The following is a 24895-nucleotide window of genomic DNA, read 5'->3' as shown; positions in this document are numbered from 1 at the left end:
GGAGAGGATGTGACGCTGTGTGTGGAGGGGGGTCACAGGAGTTCTGAGCAGGAGAGAAAGAACAGGCAGGGAAAGTTCTCGTCCACCGTCCCAGTGACCACCCCCCACCCCCACTCAAGGCTGACATGGGACAACCCCAAATGGGCCCGCTCCCTACAAGGTACATCCACAGCTTGAGGGGCACGCCGGGGGAGGCAAGCTGCAAGGCACAATGGAGGGAGGGCAGGCCCGCACCAGTCCATCAGACCTTCCAGGGCCAGCCCTGGGCAGGCGCCGTGCCGTCTGGGCGTCACTGTCTCCTCCTGCAGAATGGGGAGCAGCATTTATGTCACGGGGCGAAGCTCTGCTCACAGGGAAGTGGTCCTCACTCTACCAGCAGCCGGCAGGACCAAGGCCAGCCACAAGTCCGGAGGTGAAGCCCCAGGCTGCGCCCATCCACTGTGTGGCCCTGAGCACGCCCCTCCCCTCTCTGGACCTGAGCGCCATCAGCTCTCAGGGTCTCTAGGATGCCAGTACACAAACCAAACCCTGCCGACACCTGATCATCAGCCCCAGTTCTCGCCAGCTCCTTGTCTCCAGCACATCTGAGCCCTTTATTCCCGCCTCCTTCTCCATGCAGCGCGTCCCCAAACGCTTCCTCCTCCAGGATGGACACCGTCCCCAAACATGTCCCTTCAGCAGCCGCCCCTTTCTCATCACAGAAAACTGAAACACAGCTTCCCTCACTGGCCCCTCCTTGAGGACAGCTGTCACCTGGGTGCCCGACACGCAGAGCAGCCTGTCCACAGCAAGATGCCGTCGCCTTTTCTTTTCTTTCTTTTAAATTTTTTCAATTTTAATAACAGTTCAAATCAGCATGCCTGGTTTTCATCTCAGCTCCTTCCCTGCCAAACCCGGGGCAGGGACTGCTTCCATTTCTCCGCCTTCTCTTCTGTCTGTGATGCCCCCGGTGTAAACATATCTGCCGCATTGACTTTAAACTTCACATTATCCTTACTTTTCTTTCTTTTTTTTTTTAAAGATTTTATTTTTCTTTTTTCTCCCCAAAGCCCCCCAGTGCATAGTTGTATATTTTAGTTGTGGGTCCTTCTATTTGTGGCATGCGGGACGCCGCCTCAGCATGGCCTGATGAGCGGTGCCATGTCCGCGCCCAGGATCCGAACCGGCGAAACCCTGGGCTGTGGAAGAGGAGCACGCGAACTTAACCACTCGGCCACGGGGCCAGCCCGATCCTTACTTTTCTTGATCAGACTTTTCTTGATCAGACTTGGCATCCTTCTGCCTGACCATGAGCAGAAAGTCCTGGATCTCCTTGATTTTGCAAGGCGTGACAGTCAGGGGCCAGGACCACGCAGCTGGCACCCCAACTCGCCGAGTACCACCCAAGAGACACTCATGGCAGAGGGCAAGAGAACGGGCCTGTGGCTTCTTCTGATGTCGCCTCTGACTCTCTGCCCCCACCTGCACGACGCCAGCAGCCCCAGCCCCTCCAGCCCCTCCGCAAGCTGCAGCCCAGGCGTGGGTCCCTTCCACATCACGCAGCCCGCACCAGTGCCAGCATGGTGCTCCGCCCAGCGGGCCTCAGGAGCCAGCTGGCAGCCGGAGCCGGAGGCCTGGGAGAGCTGGCGGACGGCACGGGCAGCGAGCCTCTCCTCCTGCACGCGCGCCGACTCGCCCGCACGCCCCGGGGCTCTCAGGGGACACAGGTAACAGCCACCACCCCACGCGCTCCTCCACATGTGGAGGGGGAGGCCTGCTGAGACACCCCCTGTTCCCCACCTGACCGCAGCCTCCGCGAAGCGTGGCTGATGCTGTCATTAGCACCAGCACTTCCCCTTTATTATACACTGACTGTATGCCCAGGGCTGCCCTATATTATACACTGACTGTATGCCCAGGGCTGCCCTATATTATACACTGACTGTATGCCCAGGGCTGCCCTATATTATACACTGACTGTATGCCCAGGGCTGCCCTATATTATACACTGACTGCATGCCCAGGACTGCCCTATATTATACACTGACTGTATGCCCAGGGCTGCCCTACATTATACACTGACTGTATGCCCAGCGCTGCCCTACATTATACACTGGCTGTATGCCCACGGCTGCCCTATATTATATACCAACTGTATGCCCAGGGCTTACCTATATTATACACTGACTGCATGCCCAGGGCTGTATTGGGTCTATTTCCTGCATTATCCCATTAGATCCCCACATGGGTCCCCAATTTGCAAATGGTGAGACAAATTCATAAATATCCCGCCCAGGAGAGTAAGTGGCAGCACAGAATTTGAACCCAGCTCCGGCTCCAATCTCCCTCCTCTGTCTTCCTGGAGCCCACGAAGCTCCGACACAAAGGAGGTACTTATGAAATATGAAGGACAGAACCCCAGAAGCCGGGAAGCGCTCCCTCCCCCTGACCCCACAGCCCTCCCACCGTGCGCTGGGAGCTCCCAGCTTTCTCCCTTCCAGCACTGCTATCTGTAGCCAGGCTCTTGCTGTGTGACCAGGGTCAGTACCTAACCTCTCTGGACTGTACCTTCAAGTTGAGGACACAGCCACACAACCTACTTCAGAAGGTCACTGAGGGGGCATAGCTCACATCTGCCGAACCCATGACACAGGCCAGCTGGCCCTGAACCTCATGCATGCTGCCCCCTCCTCACCCCGCCCCTCCACCGCCTTCATGGGTAGGGACTGTCAGTTCCCCCTCCTACTGGACAAGGAAACTAAAAGGTTCCAGAAGGCACCCAAGGTCACCCAGTTTGCAAGTGGGCTCATGCAGCTCAGAGCGCACACTCTTGCCTGCCGTGCCTGTCTCCCCAAATGAGATCCCGCATGCGACAGTCAGCGCTCTGTCAATGGTCCAGCCTGCACCAATCGCAGTGTCGGCTGGGCCACCCTGCCTGCACCCCAAGGCACGGCCAGTCCTCATACCTTGCTTCCTTGCCAGTTTCCCACCCGGGGCCCTGCAAAAGGCCTGAGGTCAGAGGTCTGCCTTGAATCCTGGTATCTGCTGTGTGACCGTGGGCCAACGACAGCCTCTCTGCGCCTCCTGGGTTGCTGTGAGGGCTACAGGAGATGGAGAGCACTGAGCCCAGAGGCTGGTACGCTGAAAAGGCTGGATATGTGGCAGCTGTGGAGTAGGGATGACAGCAATGACGATAAATGGATCAAACCAAAAAGGCGAACAAGCTGGGGGGCTATGAAGCAAAGCCCGGCTGATCAGGACGCTCTGACACGATGAGCAGAGCTCCCGACAGCAACAGAGGCAGGGCCTGGGACGACGAGGCCCCGGCTGCCAGCCGCCCTGCCTACCTTGTCTCCTCGTGTCCCCCTGGGGAACCCCTAGGTTCCAGTGGGTTTCCCACCAGAACTGGGGCAGATGGGGGCAGGCACCAAGTCGGGACAGCAGACACTGCCAATTGAGAGCAGAAGTTCTTCCTCCTGACCTCAGAATCCTTCTCAACACAGTGCTTCAGGCAGCCACGACCAAGGGGCTGGAGCCTGCATGTGCAACACACTCGCTGAGCTTGGCCAAGAGCTGGGGCCGGGCCAGGCTGGGCTGGGGCAGGTGAGGTGGGGCACCCCCTGCAATGGACAGGAACCTCGGCCCAGCCATTTCTTCCTCCGAGGGCTTCTGGAACATACCCTGCCCTGTCTGTTCCCATGGCTCCACCCTGACTCAGCGGCCCTCGAGCTGGGCAGGCTTCGAGGCGTGCTGCCCCCTCCCTTCCGTTCCATCTGTCCCCCCGGGCTGGACTGGCCCCTACTCACCTCCACTCACCACTCCTGGGGCACCTCGGCTGGCTGGTAGTTTTAGGATTGCCATCATCGGACCTGGCTCCAGCGGCCCAGCCAGACAGGCCCACCCCACACTAGGCTGCACCCACAGCTGTTGTTCCCACCTCCAGCCTTTGCTCAGGCCAGGAGCTCAGCTTCACTAGGGACTCCAGCATATAAGTATTTCTCTGACTCCCACTGGCACCAGCCACCAGCAATCCACTTAGCAGCAGTGTCTTCACTGCTCATGGCTGTCTGCTGGGTTATGACAATGCCCCTTTGTCCTCTATTCTAATTTGGCACCAGACAAACCTCCCACTTTTCAAGGTCCAGCAGACGCCATTTCCTCCAGGAAGCCTTCCCTGACTGTTCCAGCTGGACAGAGCCTCCCTTTCTGTGTGTCTCTAGTGCTCAGTGCTCAACAGGCATTAACTGAGCAGTTCCGACATGCCAGGCCCTGGGAACACAGCCCATTTCCCCCACCCTCGTGGAGCTTGCCCTCCATGAGAACAGGTGAGTGATAAGACCCTCGGCACCTGTCTGTGCCTCGCAGAAAGCCACCCACAGGCATGGGAGAGCTGCTTTAGCTGGGGTGACAGGGGAGGCCTCTCTAAAGTGGTGCATGTAAGCAGGGACCCAAGTGAGGTGGCCAGGAAAAGATCCAGGGACAGAGCCCCAGGGGAACAGGCACGGTGAAGGCCTTTGGTGGGGACGAGCCTCTGTGTCCCAGGAGAAGCCAGGCTGGGGGCTGGACACCAGCGGGCAGGGGGTGGAGGTCCCACGTACAGGGGCAACCCTGGGGGAGGTTTAAGCTGGGGGTGACTTGAATTGATTCTCCGTACAGAAACTCACTCAGGCACTGGACTCCCTATGTGCAGCCACCGCACACCTCCAGGGGGCGCCCTGCACACACAGTGCACGTGTGGGCACTCCTGGGAAGGCATGGGGGCCTTGTGGGGTACCGCAGTGGCAGCTTGGGGCGGGACCAGTCCTGGAGGGGGCAACTGCCCAGGCAGGGGCTGCAGTGGGGGATGGAGGCGCTCAGAGTCGGGGTCTGCTTTGGAGGCATCTGCGTCTGGTGATGGGTTCCCAAATTTCGTAGGCGCAGACAACTCGGTGGGTGGGCAGGGTGCCGTTTCCCAAGCAGAAGGCCTGGGGTGCAGACTGGGGAGGAAACGGCCTGTGGTGCTGGGCTGTGCTGGGCTGTGCTGGGCTGTTTGGGCTGTGCTGGGCAGTGCTGGGCTGTGCTGGGCTGTTGGGCTGTGGGGGCAGTGCTGGGCTGTGCTGGGCAGTGCTGGGCAGTGCTGGGCTGTGCTGGGCTGTGCTGGGCTGTTGGGCTGTGCTGGGCAGTGCTGGGCTGTGCTGGGCAGTGCTGGGCTGTGCTGGGCTGTGGGGGCAGTGCTGGGCTGTGGGGGCAGTGCTGGGCTGTGCTGGGCAGTGCTGGGCTGTGTTGGGCGGTGCTGGGCTGTGCTGGGCGGTGCTGGGCTGTGCTGGGCAGTGCTGGGCTGTGGGGGCTGGGAGGGCTGGGTGGCGCCCAGCAGAGCTCAGGGGGCTGGGCCTGCGAGTCTGACTGCGGAGCCCCCTCCCAGAATGCTCCACCACCCAGTCCCTCTGCTCATCCTGATTCAGGGTTCTGTGTGAACGGACCCTAACTTCTCAGAGAGGGGAACACCCCCCAGCACATCACAGAGAACCCACGAGACCCTCTCGTCACACCTCCTCCTTCTACAGATTAGGACCCGCGGAGGGAGGCCCCGGTCTGTCCAGGACCACAGGGCCAGTCTCGGGCAGTGGGCTAACCCTGCGACTTTTGGCTCCAAGCTACACATTGGCTCTGCTCCACGCACAGCCCCAGGCACACATGGAAATGTCTGCTGGATGGATAGTGGGTGAACGGGCGGGTGACAGGTGGGTGACCAGCAGAGCCTGTGCAGAGCTGGGGGAGGCGGAATGACCATATGTGGACGTCCAGCCCGCACCGATGCAAGCGGGAGCCGGGCCCCCAGCGAGCTCTGGCTCCAGTCCTGGAGAGTGTTCCCGAGCAGCGTGACCCTCCCCCGGGGCTGTTCCTGGCGCCCTGCCCCCCCCACCCTCCCAGAGCAGGGCTGACCTGCACCACGTGACCCGGCCTGGGAAGATGGACCCAGCTGTGGGAGGTCGTGCCGACTGGGGACTGCGTGTGCAGGAGAACCCAGCTGCACAGGAAGCCGGGCCAGCGGCCTCCGGAAGCCTCCAGGCTTCGCAGGCTGGACTCCCAGGGTCTGTTGCTGGGGGGCCCTCTCCTGCCTGTGGCCCAGAGCCCTGGACCCACACCTGTGGGCTCCAGAGATCCAGAGGGGGAAGGCGGGCAAGTCCCTGGAGTGGCTGCCCACCCAGAGTGCGACTCCGGCCGCGGCCTCTGCCTCTCCTGACCTCATTTCAGCCATGGGGACGCTGCCCTGGGGCTGCCCATACATGGAAGGAGCTTCAGCCGAGCCGGCCAACCAGAGGGCATCCCAGTGGCACAGAAACCACGCACCTAGTTACAAACCAGCTGGAGCTCTGAAGTCAAACAGCCCCATGTTCGCAGGGTTGGCAATTTCTAGCTGTGTGGCCTAGGGCAAGTTACTCAACCTCTCTGTGCCTCAGTCCCTTCTTGTCTACAACAATACCAGTAACTGTTTCCAAGGTTGTCGTGCAGATAAAATCCATCCAACACACGAAGCTGCTTCGAGCCCAGCACTTGGAGCCTCTAAGGATGCAGTAATCGGTCACTATGACTAATGAAATATTAATAAAGGCTAGGAAGGGACTGACAGCCTCCCTGCGGTGTCCCTAAAATGGAAACAAATCTGCTTGGCTCTCAGAGCAGCCGGAAGCGAGCCAAGGGCAGGCTCCCAGCCCTCGCTCCCAGCGTGTCGAGCAATTGCCTTAGAGAACATCCCCTCCTGCCGCTGGCAGGCCCAGGGCCCGCGGCCGCCCTCCAGATTAGCTCATCGCTGGCACCTGCTTCGAGAGCACATGTTTGGACTTTCCAGATCTTTCCTCTCCTCTCCCTGACCTTCCCCTTCTTACTCACTCTCTCCTTTCATTCCTGTTCAAAAACAAATAATCGAGGCCAAATGTGTCAGCTGGCCCCCTGGAAGCTTCTCAGCAGCAGGAACGTGTGGCGGTGCCCTGCAGGGGCGGGCCGCCGGCAAGGATCACTCACCGCAGAGCTGAGACCTCGGGGGCTGCCGAGACCAGGTCAGCGGGCAGTGACCAGAGCCAGCCTGGCCCGAAGTCCCCGATGGCGCGGCCTGGGGCCACATCTCTGAAGCCTCCTGAGCACAGGGGCACAAACACGCATCGGGTCCGCCATTCTCAGGGGTGAGGTGGGGGGTGGCCCGGTGGGTTCCCAAGTATTCTGCGGACAGATGACTTGGGGGCACTGAAGTTTCCCATCCCCCCTCACAGCCTGGTCAGGGTGCAGTCTGGATCTGAACCCTGGAGCTGAGTCCCGACCAAGACCCTAGAGGGAAGAAGGGCTGGAAGGCACAGGGGGAGGGAGCTTATAGCCGCATCTAGTAAACTTCCTTTTGTAGACTGGCCCCCACCCCCTAGAGACCCTGGTTCCAAAGAGCTGGGTCCAGGTCCAGAAAGCTGCATTTGAGATTCAGAACTATCCAGAACCCTGCTTTGGAAACACAAGCCTGGAAGGTAGAAAGAAGTAGGACCCGAGAGGTCGGGGGGGTAGCGCTCTGACAAGGAGCGTGCCCTCTGCTACGGGGGTCTTGCCTCATCAGCTTCCCCATCGTCCCACGCAGCCAGGAGACCACCCCCCCCCCCCCCGACCCCCGAGCCCAGCCCTGAGCACTCCCTGGGGAAGGAGGGGCCCTGGGCAGGGAGTGAGGGCAGAAGGTTTTCCGGGCTTCCCCTGGCTCCTCCTGGCCCCTGCCCTCACTCCTGCTTCCCCTACAGCCGTCCCCAGGCCCAGAGATCAGAAACGAGGAGACTCAAGATGGAGACTCCCCTCCCATTCCCCAGGCCACGCTGACCGGCTCCAGGCCACGCTGACCGGCTGACCTCCCAGAAAGCCACTCAGCCAGGCTACCGTCCTGGCCCCAAGGTGGGGCGCTCACAAGAGTGGAGACTCTGCGCTTCCTCCTGCTTCTCCACCTGACACTGTCTCTAATGTCCGAGGGACCTGGCCACGGTGTCCAGGAAGTGTGGACAGAGACCTGTGCTGTTCAAGGTAACGCCCCCACGGCACCCAGGAAGCACCCAGGGAGAGTTAAAAGGAAAGCCCGGGGGGCTTGGCAGGTCCTCAGAAATAAGCGTGAAGGTCACCGATCCCCGAGGGGAGGGCTCATCCACTTCCCACCTTCACCCTGTGGGATCAGAGGAAGCCCAGAGGGAGAGAAGCCCGCAGACAATCGCTCCTCCCTTCCTCGCCCATCTCAGAGCCTTGCTCAGCCCGAATCAGGAGGGTGGAGGAACCAGTTCCAGGCCCAGAAAGATCAATAACGCCTGGCGAGGCTGCAGAAGCCTTCCCAGTACACGAAGGACAGCGTGCTCTGGGACCTGCTCCAGGGCCAGGGAGCAAAGCGGGAGGCAGTGATGCTGGCGTGACAGCCCAGGGTCCCCCGCTCTTCCCAGGGCCAGCCTGGAGACCACAACGAGGGAGGTTTTAATTCAGCCCCCTCCCCAACCAAGAAGGCACACCCCCCACCTCCACCCCCAGCCAAAACATCTGGGGCTGGTTCCTCCAGCGGCATTCCGCTGGTCCTGTGAGGAGGGGTGGGAGGAGGAAGAGAAGGACCTGGCTGGGCTGACCGGGGTCAGGGGAACAGCCACGGCGGGCTCCCTGCAGCTGTGACTCAGGGGAAAGAAATGGGACTTCCAATCTGTTCCCACTCACCCGCCGACAAGCAGGATCTTATTTCAAAATCCAGGGCAGCTGAGGGCCCAGAGGAACAGGGGAATACCAGAGTCTCTCCTTTCTGACTGGGTTGCCTTTCATTTCATCATCTCATGGTGCCTTGTGAAAGAAGCAGGAGGAGGGTGTCAGCTGGGCTCCCCTGCATCCCAGCCAAAGCTGCAGGGCACGGACTCGGCTTCAAGCACTGGCCCTGTCCCCAGCCCTGGTGGCCAGCAAAGGACAAGAGCTCCACCCCCACTGCTACTACCTGTGACCTGGGGCACCTCAGCAGCCAGGCTCCCCCAAGGTTCAAATCCAGACTGTTAACACAGCTGTGGGGCCTACGGCAACTGTCTGGAGCTCTCTGGGCCTTGATTGCCTAATCTGGAAAATGGGATAATGAAAGTGACTACTGTGCCAGAAGCTGGCCTTCTCCTGCAGAGTTGTCAGGCTTCTCCCTGTTATCAATTGCAGAGCCTTCTCAGGTGGGTGAGATAAGGATTTCACTAATTGTTGCCACAGGGATCTGGACCCAAGGACCAGGAAAGTCTCCCCATTCTGAATCCCATCAGGAAGAGGAGGTGCTGGTGCCAGCTGGCGTGCAGCAGGGGAGAGGGAAGGAGTGCGCCCAGGGAGCAGCAGGAAGGAGCAGGAAGGAACGGGGGGGGGCAACGCGGAGGCCCATCCAACGTCTGAGGACCCTGCCACGGGAAGGCCACTCAGAATGCTCCCCCACCCCACCAAGACGCATCTGGAGACTGAGGCTGGATGTTCCCGGACCTTCCGGGTCCAAACAGAATCACCTGCACTAGAACCCAATGTCGCACCAGCTTGAAGGCACAGGTGGGGCCACCCAGCTGTCCATTTAACATGGGGGCAGCCAAAGCCAGGGTGGCCGGGGCCCCTGGCTGCCCACAGACAGCAGTGCCCAAATACCTGCCCAAAACAAGCATGCACAATAAGCAAGGGCTCGGGCAGAGCACACTCGCTGCTAAATTAAACATCGGGGAGCTCAGCTTCCAGTACACTGACCTGGGCTACGCTGCCAGAACAGAGCATCCGTTTACAGAGCCACCGGGTAAACCATGCAAAGCGGGGGTTTGGATTCAAGGTCCGCCCCTGTTCGTGCACCAGCCTGATCCACGCGGCTGCCCTGCTGACAGACCACCCGTGGCCCTCCCTTGAGACAAAGGAGTAGCCAAGCTCCCCGCCCCCCACGCCCCAACCTGAAGGAAGAAGGTGGGGCTGTGATGCTCCTCTGAGGCCCAGGTACTGGCCCAAGTATGGGGCTGGGCTCCCACCCAGGCGACAGACAGGGACAGGTGAGGATGGAGGGTCCACCCTCCTCCCCATCCACGGCCCTAGCTCTTCCTCCATCACAGCCACGCCCTCCACTGGAAACCACCGCACCCACATCCTGTGGCCCCAGCCTAAACTTACCTGGTGGGAGTGGGGCCGGGGCACCTGAGATCCAGGCCGAGGTGGAGGGTCGGCAGCTGCGAGACCTCGTTTCGGAGGTGCCTCAGCCCTCTGTAACCCGAGCCCTGGCGACCATGCCCGCTCTTCCCATCAGGCATCAGATACGCATTAGTCAGCGGGCAAGTGGGCAGCGAGCCACGGGCCTGAGGAACGCCTGATGTTAGACCAGAACTAAGGTGGGGGAATCACCCTGAGGGTGAAAACAGCCCCCTCCTTCCCTCCTGGGCTGCACCCCTGGACTGTGAGTTGGGGGGAGCGGGCAGGGGTCATGCCATGACTCAGGCATGCTCTGAGGTCACCAGGGACTAGGGACCGCAGGTGCTACCTCCCCTCTAGCTCAGTTCCTGGTCTGTAACGTGCTCCCCACCAGCTCCCCATCCTTGTGCACAGGAGGGAACACCCCAAGTTCTGCCAGAACAGGAGGCTGCATCTGCAAGTGTGACCCACCCTGGAGAAGGGACAGATGGAAAAACCAGGGCCCAGGCCCCTGTGTTCCAACAGCAGCCTCCTCGTGCCCCTCGGGGATCCCCACAGGGTCTCCCATTTCTGCCCGGGCACGAGGTGAGACGAAGTGTGAAGTCTCAGGGGGCACGGATGACAGGAAACGGGCCTGGAGACCGACTACAGAGAGCAGGCGTCGGAGCGGGACTCCAGAAGCCCAGGGCATAGGTGACTGGGGCTCAGAGGCAGGGAGGGCCCGCCCACCCAGGACGTGACTGCCAGCCCTCCCCACTTCTAGCTGTGGTCTCCACGGTTAACTTTCTGGCTCCTCCTGAGCCACAGGGCCTCGGCTCAGACCAGACACACCCCACGTGGCGGGCCCCATGGTCCAGCACAGGAAGCAGGGTCTGCAGGTCTCAAATGATGGCCCGGGCCATCCTCCTGCCAGGACCCTGCTGAGCCGAGGCCACCTGGAGAGGGAAGGGCCCTTTGCCAGCTCAGGGAGCCGCAGAGGGAGGGTGCTGCTGGTGGAGCATCTGGAGACTTCGCTGGGGCAGTGAGGACAGGAGGGCAGGTTCTGCTGCATCCTCAGGGCCTTGGAGAGCAGGGCAGGCAGAGCCGGAGGCCGGGTCAGGAGCCCGAGTGGGCAGGTGCCTTCCCACCATCGGCAGGAGCGGAGCCGGCCAAGCTCTGCACCAGGGCAGCGGACCTGCGGGGGCATCAAGGAGAGGCAGGGCCAGCTCCACACCTGGCCAGGCCCCGCCTCTCCAGGAACCGAGAGGCCATCGAGAGGCCATCAAGGTGCCATCGGGGCAGCCCCACCTGTGAGTCCAGGGGCTCCGATGTGCATGATCTTGGGGCGCCCCCTCCACCACCAGGGAATAGGAGTGAGGCGCAAACAGCAGCACTCAGCCACGGGTGTGACAGGGACCAGGTCATGGCTGGGATGTGTGCCCCCATCCCTGAGCGCCCACCTTGGGGCTCGGAGACACAAGCAGAAACACCCATCACTAGACCACAGGGTCAGGCCTCTGCTCCCTGCACACTATCTTCTTTAACCCTCACGGCCAACACCTGAACACACGTGTCGCAGGTGCTCTCGGGGGGGCCCACTCGTGCCCCCAGGAGGGCTGGGTTCTCCGGCCCCCAGGATAGGAGATTTGGGACTGAGAACTTTGAGATATTTGGGGGCAGGGAACAAAGCTGGGGCGCCCACCTAAGAAAGCCCCCAAACGATCATGAACATCTCTGTCTATATAAATCTATATATATATATATATGTATTGCAAGATAGTGAACATTTGTGGATGAAATCACGGCTTCTTCCCATGTGCCATCCCCAGGCCGGTGGAAAGACTTCAGCATCTCCCGACAGCTTCCACGAGAAACCCACTTGCCTGTCCGGCTCTACGGAAAATCTATACGTGCTGAGACAAAATTAAGTTTCCGCATCTGGATCCACATCAATGGGCAAGGCCTTTCCGATTTCATGATCTGGAACCTGCAGATCCGCCTCCTCTGGCCCAGAGATGCAAGGAACCCGGAGGAAACCAACTCATCAAGGAGCCCTGCCCCCTATACCAGGGCCCGGGTCTGAGAGCCGAGACTTCCCGCCTCCTCTCTGTGCCTACCCGACACACAGCCCCCTCCCCCGCCTCCTCCTCCACCCTCCTCAGTTCTCAAGCTCCCATCCCCTCTCTTCCTAATCACCTCTTGCAGTCATCACAGGGCTCTTCCACCTGGAGGGCACGGCTACCGGGCTTGCCCGAGGACACAGAAGTCAGTAATAACAACAACGAGAATTTAGTAAGCACTTCCTGCATGTGGCTCAATAATAATAGTAAAAGTAACTAATAAAATGCCAATGCTCCAGGCACCATTCAGTGCACTTTCTTACATTCAATGAACAACTCAATGAAACAGTTCAATAAATGGGGAAACTGAGGCACAGAGTGGCCAGGCGAGCCCAAAGCTATAGGTTAGAAACAGTAGGGCCAGAATTCAAATCCAGACAGTCATCCTGTAACACCTCGAGAAGGTGGGGACTGTGATCACCCTCCTTTTACAGACAGGGAAACTGAGGCACCAAGCAGCCAGTCAGCCCCAGAGCCAGGACTGAACCAGTGGTTATCGGAGCACATGGAGAGTAGCACACGGGAGCTCAAGGTTGGGGTCCACCACCTCATCCTGATCTCACAGATGAGGTGACTGAGGTGTCAGAGAAGCTAAGCGACTTCTGGACTCAAAATCTGGGTGTGCTGCATGCAGCTGCCACGTGGAGCACAGGCACCCAGAACCCAGTGGAGGGCAGCCCGCCCAGCTGGCAGATGGCGCCCTCGGGACTGTGGTCCCCATCCCAGGAGCTCTTCAAGGCCGTGCCCAGCGGGTCAGGACTGCCCTTGGGCCAGAGCCTCAAGTGCACTCAGGACGGGAGGGGTCTTCTCCCCACCCAGGCCTCCACCACGGCCTGGGAGACCCCAGGCTGGCTCCGCTCCTGGCAGGGCAGCTGGCTCTGGGCAGCACGGATGAACCTCGAAAACATGGTGCTAAGTTACAGAAGCCAGTCATGAAAGACCACGTATTGTATGCTTCATGTCTAAGAAATACGCAGAACAGGCAGACCTACACACAGAGAGACTAGCTGCTGAGCGCTGGGGGAAACGGAGGGAACAGGGGTGACAGCTGATGGGCACGGGCTTGCTTTCTGAGGTGATGCAATGGTCTAAAATTGCACGTGCTGAGAGTTGCACAACCCTGTGAATATACAAAAACCACTGATTATTCACTTAGTGAGTGGACTGTATGGGACGTGAACTACACGTCAATAAGGACATTTTTTAAAAAAATAAGAAAAACTCCCCTCCCTCCAAAAAAAGAACAGAGAATATCGTAGTGCAGCAGGCACACAGCAAAGGCAAGAATTACCCCATGGAAATTTTGTTTCAGCGGTATACCCCACACACACACACTCTTACACATACGTGTGTCCTGGTTTGTGGTGTAAAATGTACTTCTTACTGGGGGCTGCAGTTAAAAATAAGTCTGAAAGCCGCTCTCTGGGCAACACCAAACTTGTGATTCTTAAATCCCAATGGCCCTTCACCTGCCTGGACCACTCTGCCCCCCTTCAGCTTCCAAGAGGGCTCCACCCGCGGGGCTGGGAGCTCTGGCCTCATGCTTCCCAGAACACTTGTCATGTTACACTGCACGTGAGTTCAGACAGAGGGTCCCCAGGGCCTTGGCCAAGTTCAGCCCATCTTTGCGCGTTCCCCTCTGCGGACAGCGCTGGACCCAGGGCAGCGGCTGAGGTTCCCAGATTGATGGTGGCAGCCATCAGGGCTGGCCCTTTACCATCCCCTCTACACACTACCACCTCTGAACGATCTGAGGGATGTTAAACTTAACAAGAACGACTTTCTAGAAAAAAGATACAAATTATAAGAAGAAAAAACCAAAAACTTAAAAACAGACCCATGGAAAAAATTTTTTAGAAGTTTTTGTAGTACTAGGTTCCCACAAAAGTATCAGGCTAGGATGGTCTCCCTAGTGAATTCTTTAAAAGTGTTAACACAGAGATGACTGCGTGGCTGTTTAAAATGTTCCAGAACACAGAGGAAAAAAGAATGCACCCAGATTATTCCTGCTAAGCCAGCACGATACTGACACCCACACTGATAAAAATAGCAGGCGCACACACAACCAAGCTCCCCGCGTACATCCGTGCAAAAGCCATACGACCCTACCTTGCTGTTTAAACCCAAACAAATCCCAGTGGATTAATGATTTCAGTACACAAAAATGAAACCATAAAAGTACTAGAAGAAAACCTGAGTGGAGTCTTGTCTGTGGTTTTGGAATGCCGAGGGCCGCTAAGCAGGATGTGAATCGCGAAAGAGAAAAGAAAAACAATAAACTTGACGACCTAAGGATTAAAGATCTCTGGTTTGGAAGAACGTATTACAAATAAAATTAAAAGTCGACAACTGGGAGAGAGCACTTGTACCAGCGACAACAAAGGTGGACAAAGAACTCAAAAAAAAAAAGTCAACAAGGAAAGGATTAATAACCCAACTGGGAAAAACGTGAACCACGGACAAGAACGAGCAGTTCACAGGGAACCCAGGGCCCCTGGCCTGTAAACACAGGAAAAGATAACCTCTCTCACTTAATTAAAGACGTGCAAAATAAACACCAAGCCGAGAGCTTTCTACCCTCTCAGCTGGGGCGAGGGGCACAGCACCTCTGCTGTTTGCACTGAAAATGGGTGTGATGGCTTTAGAGGCCAATTTGGCAAAACGGATCAAAATTTTAAATGCACACATCCTTTGGTGGAGAAAGTCCTCTTCTGAAGGGCTACCCGACAGTCACACGTGCACGAATCTAAGTGGGAGGATGTTCATGGAAGCCTTGCTCCTCACAGTGAAAAGCTGGACCGTAGAGCCGCGTAGGATGCAGCTGCCAAGAGGAATGCGCCAGACCAACAAGTGCCGAGCGCGAAGCCGTCCACGGCGATGCTAAGTGGGAAAAATAAGAAGCGAGCTGCAGAAGTCTGATTTCATCTGTGTTCTCAAAAAGTCTCTAGGATGTTTACACACAGATTTCTCTACACATGCCCTGAAAGACTGTCCACACGGACAAAATCCGGAAGGACACACAGCTCGCCCAGCGTGAACACGGGCCGGCCCGTGGAGAGGGTCGTGGTCGGGAAAGACAGGCTTCCTTTTCAAATTTCAGGGACCTTTATTTTTTCTCTTCTATCACTGGCCACGTATTGCTCTTTAGAATGAGAAGAGAGACGGTATCGGTGGAGTGGGAGCGGGGGATACAGAGCAGGGCATTTCCATCCAAGCTCAGGGAGGGATGAGCAAGCCACGCCCGGTCATTAAATAAGGGCAGTGTTAGGTTTCCTTGGTGTGCTTGTTTATCCAAAACCCCCCGGGGGCTGGGCCCACACGGGCAGTGCTCACATCTCATCACGTTCATGCTTGCGACGCTGCCCAGGAGGAATCACGCCCATTGCAACAACAGGAAAATGGACTCAGAGAGCAAAGTCATCGGCCCGCGCAGGGCAGAAACAGGAGCCCCTGAGGTCTAAGGGCAAACCCCGCCCCTCAGCCATTTCCCCCCAGACAAGTGGGCACCTTCCCAGGTGGCTCCCGGCTCTAACACTCCATGCCTCAAAGTTGTAACCTCTGCGGGTCATTGTGGAAAGCGGGAGATGGAATAGTGACCGCCAGGGCTACTTCTGGTTCCAAGTTCGGCGCTCGGACCAGTGCTGGTCTCTCTGAATTGCGTTGGACAACTAAGGATTTCCAAACCAGGTTCTCTAGAGTCCCGGGGTTCCACAGAGGTGTGAGGCCAAGGGTGGGAACTCCATGCCCCCTTTAATCAGAGCATGTCCACTTTAGCCCCCTCTCCTGAGTGCCTTTGCTCATCAGCTACAGCCTGTAGCTCTCGTGACCCTGGGATTCCAGGGTGGCACCTGTGACACCCACAGGAAGCCCCAGGTCAAGGAAAGCCAAATCAGAGCAGCCACGGGAGAAGCAATTGCGCCTGGCCCAGAGAAGAGGCTCCTTTACAGCTCTTGGACGCACAGCCACAGGCCTGCATTGGCCACATCCGGCCAGCATGAACCACGTGGCATCTTCCAGGCTGACCGCTGGAACCCAGGGTCTGGCAGGGCTGCCCACACTTCAAGGTGCCGGGTGGGGGTCTGAGCACGCTCCTCCAGCGCTGAGCGTGCCCTGTGTCCACGCTGCACAGGGCGCGGCTGTCTGGCCCGGGCACATCCCCTGGACAGCAGCCCCATTGTGCAGACGCTGGCTCCCAGCAGCTGTCTCGGGCCTGGAAGGCTGCGGACGCAGACACAGCTCCTCGTCTGGCAGCTGCTCCAGCTTCCTGGGACGAGCACCCGGGAGGCCTTGCCCAGCACCACGTGTCTGGGGGCCCGGGCTCCATCCCAGGGCTGGGCCGGGTAGTCAGGGCCACAGCCCTCAAAGCTGCAGGGGGCAGAGTGGAGACCCGCCTCCAGCGCCTGCCTCCTGGCCCAGCCCTCTCCGGGCAGCTGTGCCCGGCTCTATTTAAGGCATTCCGCAGCTGCTCGGGCCGCATTCCCTGGATCGGCGCTCGTCCCTTCTCACCAAGGGGCTGGGCTTGGCGGACAGCTGGGGAAGCCAGGGAGTGGGCGCGGGTTCTTTGTCCTGGGCCCTGGAGACAAGCTCCATCCTCATGGCGCCCTACTCTGCCCCACCCTAAAGGACACACACCTGGGCCCGGCCACTCCTCCACACTCCTCCTGTCCCCTCATGCATGGGGACTTCCTGCTCCAGACCTAGGTGTGCATGGGCTTCAGGGACAGCTCAGAGGAGGAGTGTGCCTGTCCTTAAATCAGGGAAAGAGAAAGACACCCAATCCCCAAAGGTAAGAGGGTGCCCGGGTGCCCTCCGGGGCCAGGTCAGGCACATGGGAAGAGCCTGGAGCAGTCGGGCCTTCCAGGTGAGAGAGGCCAGTGGGAACACCCCTGCTGGAGGCATGGCCTGTGTCCCACTAGAAGCAGAAACATTTAGCCCCACACAGAAGAAAATTCTGCAGGCTAAGGGCCCAAGGATAGCCAGATGCCTGGTCACTGCCCCGCCTTCTTCATCAGACACAAACGAGTCCCTCGACAGCATCGGGCTCCTGCCACATGCAGGCGCTGGAGTGAAACCGTGGACAAGATGCAGACCCCATCACCAGGGCATTCCCAGCCCAAGAACAGGCGCGGCGTGGACCCTCGTTAGTGGGGTGTCCTGTAAACACGAGGGGTGTCCAGGGAGCCTTGCAGGGCCTGGCCCTTCCTCCCTAGTCACACGGGGTTGCCCTCTCCCCCACGTCCCTGCTCCCAGCCTCGCATGTCGCTCCCCACTCCACCCTTCACACTCAGCTCTGACCTCACTTTCCCCAAAGCCTTCTCTGCCCAGCCACCTCCAGCCCCACGTCCCTGCTGGGGGTCCCAGGGAACCCCGTGCTTGCAGCCCCTGTTGACCCCCTGGAACTGAAACCTCCTCCACTCTACCCCAGCCCCTAATGCGGGCTTGCTGCAGCAGGCCCCAGCACATGTGGAAGGCACACCTCGCAGGCAGAGAAGGTACGTCCACCTTCCCCAAGGCTCCAGCTGTGACCACGAACATTGCAGATGTTTTCAGTAGAAGGAAGGGAAACCCCACTGAGACACTCACTGAGTTGCCACAGCCCAATCTCACGCCCACTGTCAAAGTGACCCCTGGCTCCACTGTGGTGTACGCCCCACCGCCTCCTGCCAGCAGGCCAAGCCCCTCCTTCCTTTGACAGATCAAGAAATTGAGGCTGGGGGTGTGCAAAGTGATAGCTCAGAACAAGTCGGCTCGTGGGGTGAAATCGGGACATGCTCGAGAACCCAGCCGGGCGCCAGTCTGGAGTGCCCCACTCTTCATGCCGCCTGGTCACCCCGGCCTCCCCCATCGCCTCCAATGAGCCTCCAGAGACAGCAAAGAACCAGACCCACAAGTGAGCGGCCAGTGCCCACCTTATAAGGCTGCCTCGGGGAAACTTGGCTGGTGTTGGCCGTGGAGCCGGCAGGGGGGTGGCTCCCAGGGGGAGGCAGAGCCAGCAGCCGGCGACGCAGACACGGGGCTGTGTCCTGCAGGCCAGCCCCACCCTGAGCCACCCAAGCAGGGGCAGGGGGAGAGCAGGGAGCTGGGAGAGGAGGCAAGGCCGTTCCCACACAGAGCCCGAGAGAAGCAGGGACGGCCCCAAAGGATGACAAGGACGGTGCCAGGTTCAGGGACAGGGACAGCAGGCTCGGAAACCAAAAGCCCAACACACCAGAGTGGAGCAGCTCAGACCTGGGGGTTCTTGGTTGACCGGGAAAGTCTCGCTTGGTCCCTGGAGGGTCCCATGGGGTCCCTGCACCTGCCTGTAAGAGCCACAAAAAAGCATCCCATGTCACTCCTCCAACATTATTTTATTCAGCACCCTCTATGTCCAAGTCACTTGGTCTCCCATGATATTCTTTAAAAAAGCAAAGACAACAGTCCCCCCCTCAAGTAACCTAGAATCCAGTGGGGGGCAGGGTAGGAATTGTGAAGAATGTATAGCAAATGTTAAGAGTGGATATATCTGGCTTACATGTGAATTTTAGTTTCTCTCTAATTTCTACATTTTCTGAATGTTAAAGAAATGGTACTCTGAAAAACTCTTCTCATGTTTAAAAAAAATCTCGCAGAACAAAAAAGGTCCACACACAAATAATTTACACTCCAAGCCAAACACAAGCTATTAGACATGAAAAAGATGCAAAAAGACACGGGAGTCAGAAGAAGTGAGGCTACTTCCCACTAGTGGGAGGGCTTCACGGAAGAGGTGCTATTTGAGCTGGGCTTTGAAGAATGCAGAGGAGTTCAAAAAGCAGTGATGCGAAGAGGAGCTAGGTTGGGGGTCGGGAGGTCAGGGTAGGACCGTTGTGAGGACCACGGCCCCGCAGCAGACCATGAAAGGATCAGAGTAGGAGGAGCGGGGAGCAGGGAGGCGTGAGCTGGACGAAAGAGTGAGCGGATCCTGGAGGGCCCCGGGGTGAGCAAGCTGGTGAAGGCAGAGTGGGCATGGATTTCAGCTGTGCTGTGCTTCAGGGAGGTCAGTCTGGGAGTGACTCAGCGGGAGTCCCAGGAGACCTGGTCCAGCAGCCAAAGCCACAGTCTAGGTTTCCCAGAGGCAGAAGCAGAGGGCTGAGAGTTTGGTCAGAGGGCACGGAGCTCCCTCCCTCCCGGAGCCTTTGCCCTTTGCCAGCCGGTCCCCAGGGGCTAAGAGCAGTGTGCGCACAGAGGGCAGTCAGAACAGGGCCTGTGGGGTAGGGGGCTCTGGGAGCTCACAACCCAACCTCCCACGGAGGGGCAGGGCGGGACGGGAGTGCCGGGTCTGCAGGAAGCAAGGTGGAGGGAGAACCAGATCTGTGTCCGGGCGGACTGGACAGGCCATGACCAGAGGAGGGGACAGGACGGGGAGCAGATGGAGCAGGGCCTGGGTGAGAGCTCGGCCCTGGGCCCTGAGAAGCCACTGCAATGGATTCCGGGACACCCCTCCTTCGAGAAGGCTGCGCCCTCCAACTGGACTTGCCCAGGACCTCAAGACTGGACGTCCAAGGCTGAGCAGGTCAGGGCCACATTCCCCAGCCCACAGTGGCCCTCACTTCCTCCTCCCAGTTCACTTCCAGGCCTGAGGCTGGGCTCACTCACAGTGCATCTGTAGTGCTGCTTTAAGAGGAAGGAATCCTACCAAACTGAGTCATCGGAGCCCCCACCTCCTCCACCGCCCTTCCCACCGGAGCATCCTTCCTCTCTGCAGCATCTGTCCTACCCCCGCCCAGTCCAGTCCAGCCGGGGGGTGCTGGCCTCAGAGTCCCCTCCCCACCCAGCCGATGAGACTCGAGGGATGGCGCTCAGCACATGCAGGAGCTCACACACGTGCACACACAAGACGGGCACATATCCCGACCCCCAGCTCTGCTCCAAGGGTGGGAGGACAGCCTCGCTGGCCTATGGACCTCTCCACACAGAGCTGGCCTCCATCTGCACAGAGAGGGGCAGCGGAGTCGGGGATGCTGACGGTGGTCCTCTCATGCCCAGCCCGGACATTTAAATTCTCTTCCACAGGGAGATCGTGCAGTCCCTCTGAGTTCCAGCCTCCCTGACACCCTGCACCGCTGGCTCAGCCAGGAATGCTGTTCTCTCCCTTCTTTGCCTGGTTAAATCCTACTCTCTGCAGACTTGCTGAAACAGCCTGAGCTCCAGGAAGCCCCCTGGCACTCGCACACTGTTCCTCAGTGGCTGCCCACCCACCATCCTGCTCCTGAGGCAGAGCCAGCCTGACCGGTCCCAGTGGGCCTGGTCTGCGAAGTATCTGCCGCTAGAGGAATATGTTCCAGGACATGCCCGAGGCTGTGCCCTGCCCGCTCCGATGACCCAGGGCGGTGCCACCCTGAGCAGACAGCCCCTGCTTGTCCCCTGGAGCCAGGACCACCTCCTTGCCCATCCAGCGCCAGCTGTCATCAAGATCCGGATGAGCCCGGTGACGACCGTCTACCCGGCCACATCCTGTTTGACGCAGCTGAGCGTGAACACCTCACCCCCGGGAGGGGGATGTATCCGGTGGCAAAGGCCCTGGACCAACAGAAGACAGTAAGGAAACAGCCCCCCTGCCCCTACCTGAACACCGGCCAAGCTTTTATCCCGACACACCGACACCACCGTGGTTGGGCGCACAGGGGTGCCTCCACAGGGTCAAGTGTAGGTGGACGGCAGAGAACACAGACTCACACATACCCAGGGCTGGAAGGGACCTCCAAAGGTCCTGTCCCTGGCCACTCAGAGTGTGGCCCAGTGCTGCAGGAAGTTCAGGGTCTCAGGCCCTCACTCCCACCCCGACCCGCTCAGTCAAACGTGTGCTCAAAAGAACGTGGCTGCCACTCACATCAGAGTGTGAGGAGGGCCGGTCTTATCCAACATGCCAGCCTCATCGCAAGCCGAAGCCCTCCCCGTCCTGAAGCCCACTGACCACTGGGAAATTCTCATTCCAAAAGGAAAACCAGAAAGAACTGAAAGCAGGGACTCGAAGAGACACCTGCACACCCACGTTCCCAGCAGCTTATTCACAATAGCCAAGGAGGAGAGCAACCCGAGCGTCCACTGCAGATGACCGGGCAAATAAACCGTGCTCAACACACACAATGGGGCATCGTTCAGCCTTGCCGAGGAAGGGCATTCTGACATGTTACAAACCAGATGTACTCTGAGGACATTGTGCTGAGTGAAACAGGCCAGTCACAAAAGGAGAAATACGGTGTGATTCCTCTTACATGAGATCCCTAGGAGTCAAGTGCACAGAGACAGACAGGAGGACGGTGGGCGCCAGGGGCTGGGGCAGGGGGATGGGGAGTGAGTGTTTAACGGGGACAGGGTTTCAGTTTGGGAAGATGAAAGACTTCTGGAGCTGGATGGTGGCGATAGTTGCACAACATGAATGTACTTAAAGCCACTGAACTGTGCTCTTAAAAACAGTTAAAATGGTCAATTTTATGTTTACATATTTTACTATAATTAAAAATAATAATTTTTAAAATGTCAATCAAAAACCCAGAATGTTCTGCTCGTCCAACCCAAAGATGGCTTACGGAACATTTACCGAGATCTGAGTCCTGCGATCAGAACTGGACCCAGCTTCCATGGGGCTCACATCCCAGCAGGCACCCTTACACGGCCCCGTGGGGCCTGGGTCCTTGCTGGGAGGGCAGCAACAGCGCCCCACGGCCCAGGGCTCCCAACAGGCGGTGCGTCCCACAGGCGTGGGCACCACGTCCCTACAAGTTCCCCACGTGTGCAAGTCCGAGTCTGGGCCACCTCCTCCCTCACCAGAAGAAGAGTCCCAAACGGAGCTGCCACAGGTATCCTGGGCTCCTTGTGGTCTCTTTGCCTCTGGCCACGCCCCTCCCTCCCTGGGGAGGAGGAGGAGGAAGACCCTCTGATGCAAGACCTCAGGAGAGCAGGACGCCCTCCTCTCACGCCCAGCACTCGCAGGGCAGCCTGCACGTCTCCTCGAGCAGGAGGCTGCCTGCCCCCAGCGACACCCTGGGACATGAGAGCCCATCCTTGGGTCTCAAACCCTTCCCGCCCCCATGAGCCTGCCCCGGTTCCTGTCCCCCTCATTTCCAGGCCTCCAGCCCCCTGTGTCCCAGGCTCACACGGCATATATTCTACACCACGGCCCATGCCAACCGATCCAGATCCAGGGGGACCCTCTCAACCCAGAGGTTCCCCCCAAAGTCTAACTCAAGTGCAACCCACTGCATCCTGGTCCATCCCCAGTGGACAGAAAGGGCGCCAGACCCCGCCCCTGAGCCTTTGGACACCTGCGCTCGCGTATTCTCAGGTCTCCACGGAAGCACATCCCCCCCATATTCAGCTTCTTCCTCCAAGATTCCATGGCAAAGGCAGCTCCCCACCCCCGGTCCCCGCAGTGTGGACGCGGCGCTTGGCTACTCACCCTCCTGGCTCTTGGGTGGGGCTTCGGCCGCGGGGGGATGGGGCCTGGGCTCCAGTCTGCTCTGCAGCTGAGACATGGGGGCGGGTTCTGAATTCTCCAGCGTCTGGGGCGGGATGGGGGAGGCGGGCACCTCTGCTGGCTTGGGCACCTGGATCTCAACCCTCCTGGGGGCTGCGTCAGCGGTGGGGGCAGTGGGCACCTCGGGGATCTTGGAGGTGGGGGTCTCCATCCTCCGGTGGGCCGACTCCTGGGGCTTGACTAAGGTGATCTCCGTCCTCCGAGGGGCGGGCTCTGGCGTCTTGTGGCCCAGCCCCTCGGCCCGCTTGAGCCCGAACCGGGATGGCCCAGCGGCACCAGCGTTCTCCACCTGCTTGGACGAGATGTCGATGGAGATCTCGGTGCGCCGGGACACCGGCTCGGCCTTGGGCCCCGAGAGCTCCACCCTCCGCAGGGCAGCCTTGGGGGAGCGCTGGCTCAGGGAGTCCACATGGCGGGCTGCAGGCTCTGAGTTCTTCACACCCAGATCCTGGAATTTCTGGGTGGAGCTGGCCACCGTGGTCCGGAGCAGGGGAGTCTGGACCCTCCGGGGTGGGGTGGAGTTGGGCGTCTCGACCTCCTCAACCTCGAAAGATCTTTTCAAGGCTGAAAGATAAAGAGAGGAGGATGTGATGAGTGGACGGCTCAGGAACACCTGGGAACATCAAAAGGTAGCCAGCGGGGATGCTGCGGCAAGGGCCCCCGGGAGACTCTTGTACCCCATCACCTCTCAGAAAGAAAAGGGGACAGCCCACCTCTACAAGGGGACTCAGAGACGCCAGCAATCTCGTGTTCTGGGAGAGAGAGAGACACAGCGCTGGAGCTCCGAGGACACGGGCCTCTGACCTGCCACGGCCACGGCACGGCCTCTCAGCTGCATCCTCTACAAGATGTTGTGGCTCAGGTGGCCTTCGGTCCTTTCCTTTATCCCTCCCTTCCTCCACCCAACAGACACCATCAGCAAACACCCCACCACCAGCAACAGTGGGGGACACACGTCCCCTGAATAATAGTCACAACCATAGGCAATCAGAATCACGATGGGAATGACATCATCACGTCAATAACACCATGAAGAGCCAAGACGAGAATGTTTAATGCCGGGGAGGCACTGGGCTCCCTGTGCACGATCACCGTCACTCCCCACAAAACCCTATGATGTAGACACAGTACACATGGGGAAACTGAGGCCTGGGTGCTTAAGCAATGTGCCCAGTGGGGCAGAGAGTGAGTGGCAGAGCCAGACACAGCCCCGTTGAACTGCAAGGCCCAAAGTTCTCACCACTTGGTCGTCTGTGGTTTAACACAGTTTCTGGCAGAATAACACAGACACCTCTGTGGTCCACACCACCTGACTTTCTTAGTCCTCACCCTCCTCTGCATCTTCCTCCATCCCATACTGCTCGCCCCAGCCAGACCTGGGCCCACGCTAGAGAGTGACCACGTGACTCCCGCCCTGCAGCCCAGCATCTCCACCGGGCCACCGCCATCTCCACCAGGATCTGCCCTCTCCGAGGCAGTGGGGACAACGCCTGGGAAGCCGCCATCCGCACAGACTCTGCAGCCACGCTGCAAACGAGAACCAGCTGCTCCGGGTTACAAAGCCCAGAGCAGGAAGGGGCCCACGTGGCAGGAACGTTCACCAGCTCCTTCCTGGCTGGGCCCACAGCTCAGCCTTCAGCGGCCCACAGGGTCTCCCCAACCCCTCTCCCGCCTCACCAGCCCCTGGCGCTCAGGATTTCATGGGACCCCACCATTTCCTCCCCGACCCGCAGCTGGTCCCCGGCCCCCAAAAGCTCTCCAGGGCCATTTCAGCAGCCCCTCCCTCCAGGCTTCTTTCCTCCAAATTCCAACACAGCTCTCATGTCTTCCCAAGAGACAGCACCTCCTTCAGATGATGAGGGTATGGGGGGCAGCTGAATGGGTGGGGGGCTGGGGAGGATGTGCTCTTAAACGCTGGGGTGATGGAGGCCATAGTCCCTGATAGGTGGCCGCCTGAACTTCCAATTCCCCAAATTGGCACCCCTGTGGGAGCCTCTCCAAGCCCTTAGGCACCCGTCCTTCTTGGTGGACAGAGGGCATAAAATCCTGGAATGCAGAGGCCCTGCAGGGACTGGAAATGTCCACGGAGGGAGGGAGCTGTGCAGATTTTGGGAGCTGGTAGGTCATCCCGTGCCCTGTCTCAGGGACACATCTGCTGCTCAGCCCCCTTGCTGCC

General features: G+C 59.1%; 1 protein-coding gene across 7 annotated transcripts in view; it reads right to left on the bottom strand.

Moving 5' to 3' along the window:
• SEPTIN9 (septin 9) overlaps positions 1-24895 on the bottom strand; it is a 161332-nt gene that overhangs the window by 55394 nt on the left and 81043 nt on the right. For all 7 annotated transcript variants that reach the window (XM_044745794.2, XM_070483697.1, XM_044745796.2 and 4 more), the window contains one exon: positions 22642-23283. In XM_044745794.2, coding sequence (XP_044601729.2) covers positions 22642-23283 — 642 coding nt within the window. The remainder of the gene's footprint in view (positions 1-22641; positions 23284-24895) is intronic.

This window comes from Equus asinus, chromosome 13, assembly GCF_041296235.1.
Source record: "Equus asinus isolate D_3611 breed Donkey chromosome 13, EquAss-T2T_v2, whole genome shotgun sequence".
Lineage (NCBI taxonomy): Eukaryota > Metazoa > Chordata > Mammalia > Perissodactyla > Equidae > Equus > Equus asinus.
This window is presented reverse-complemented; position numbering and strand designations above follow the sequence as displayed.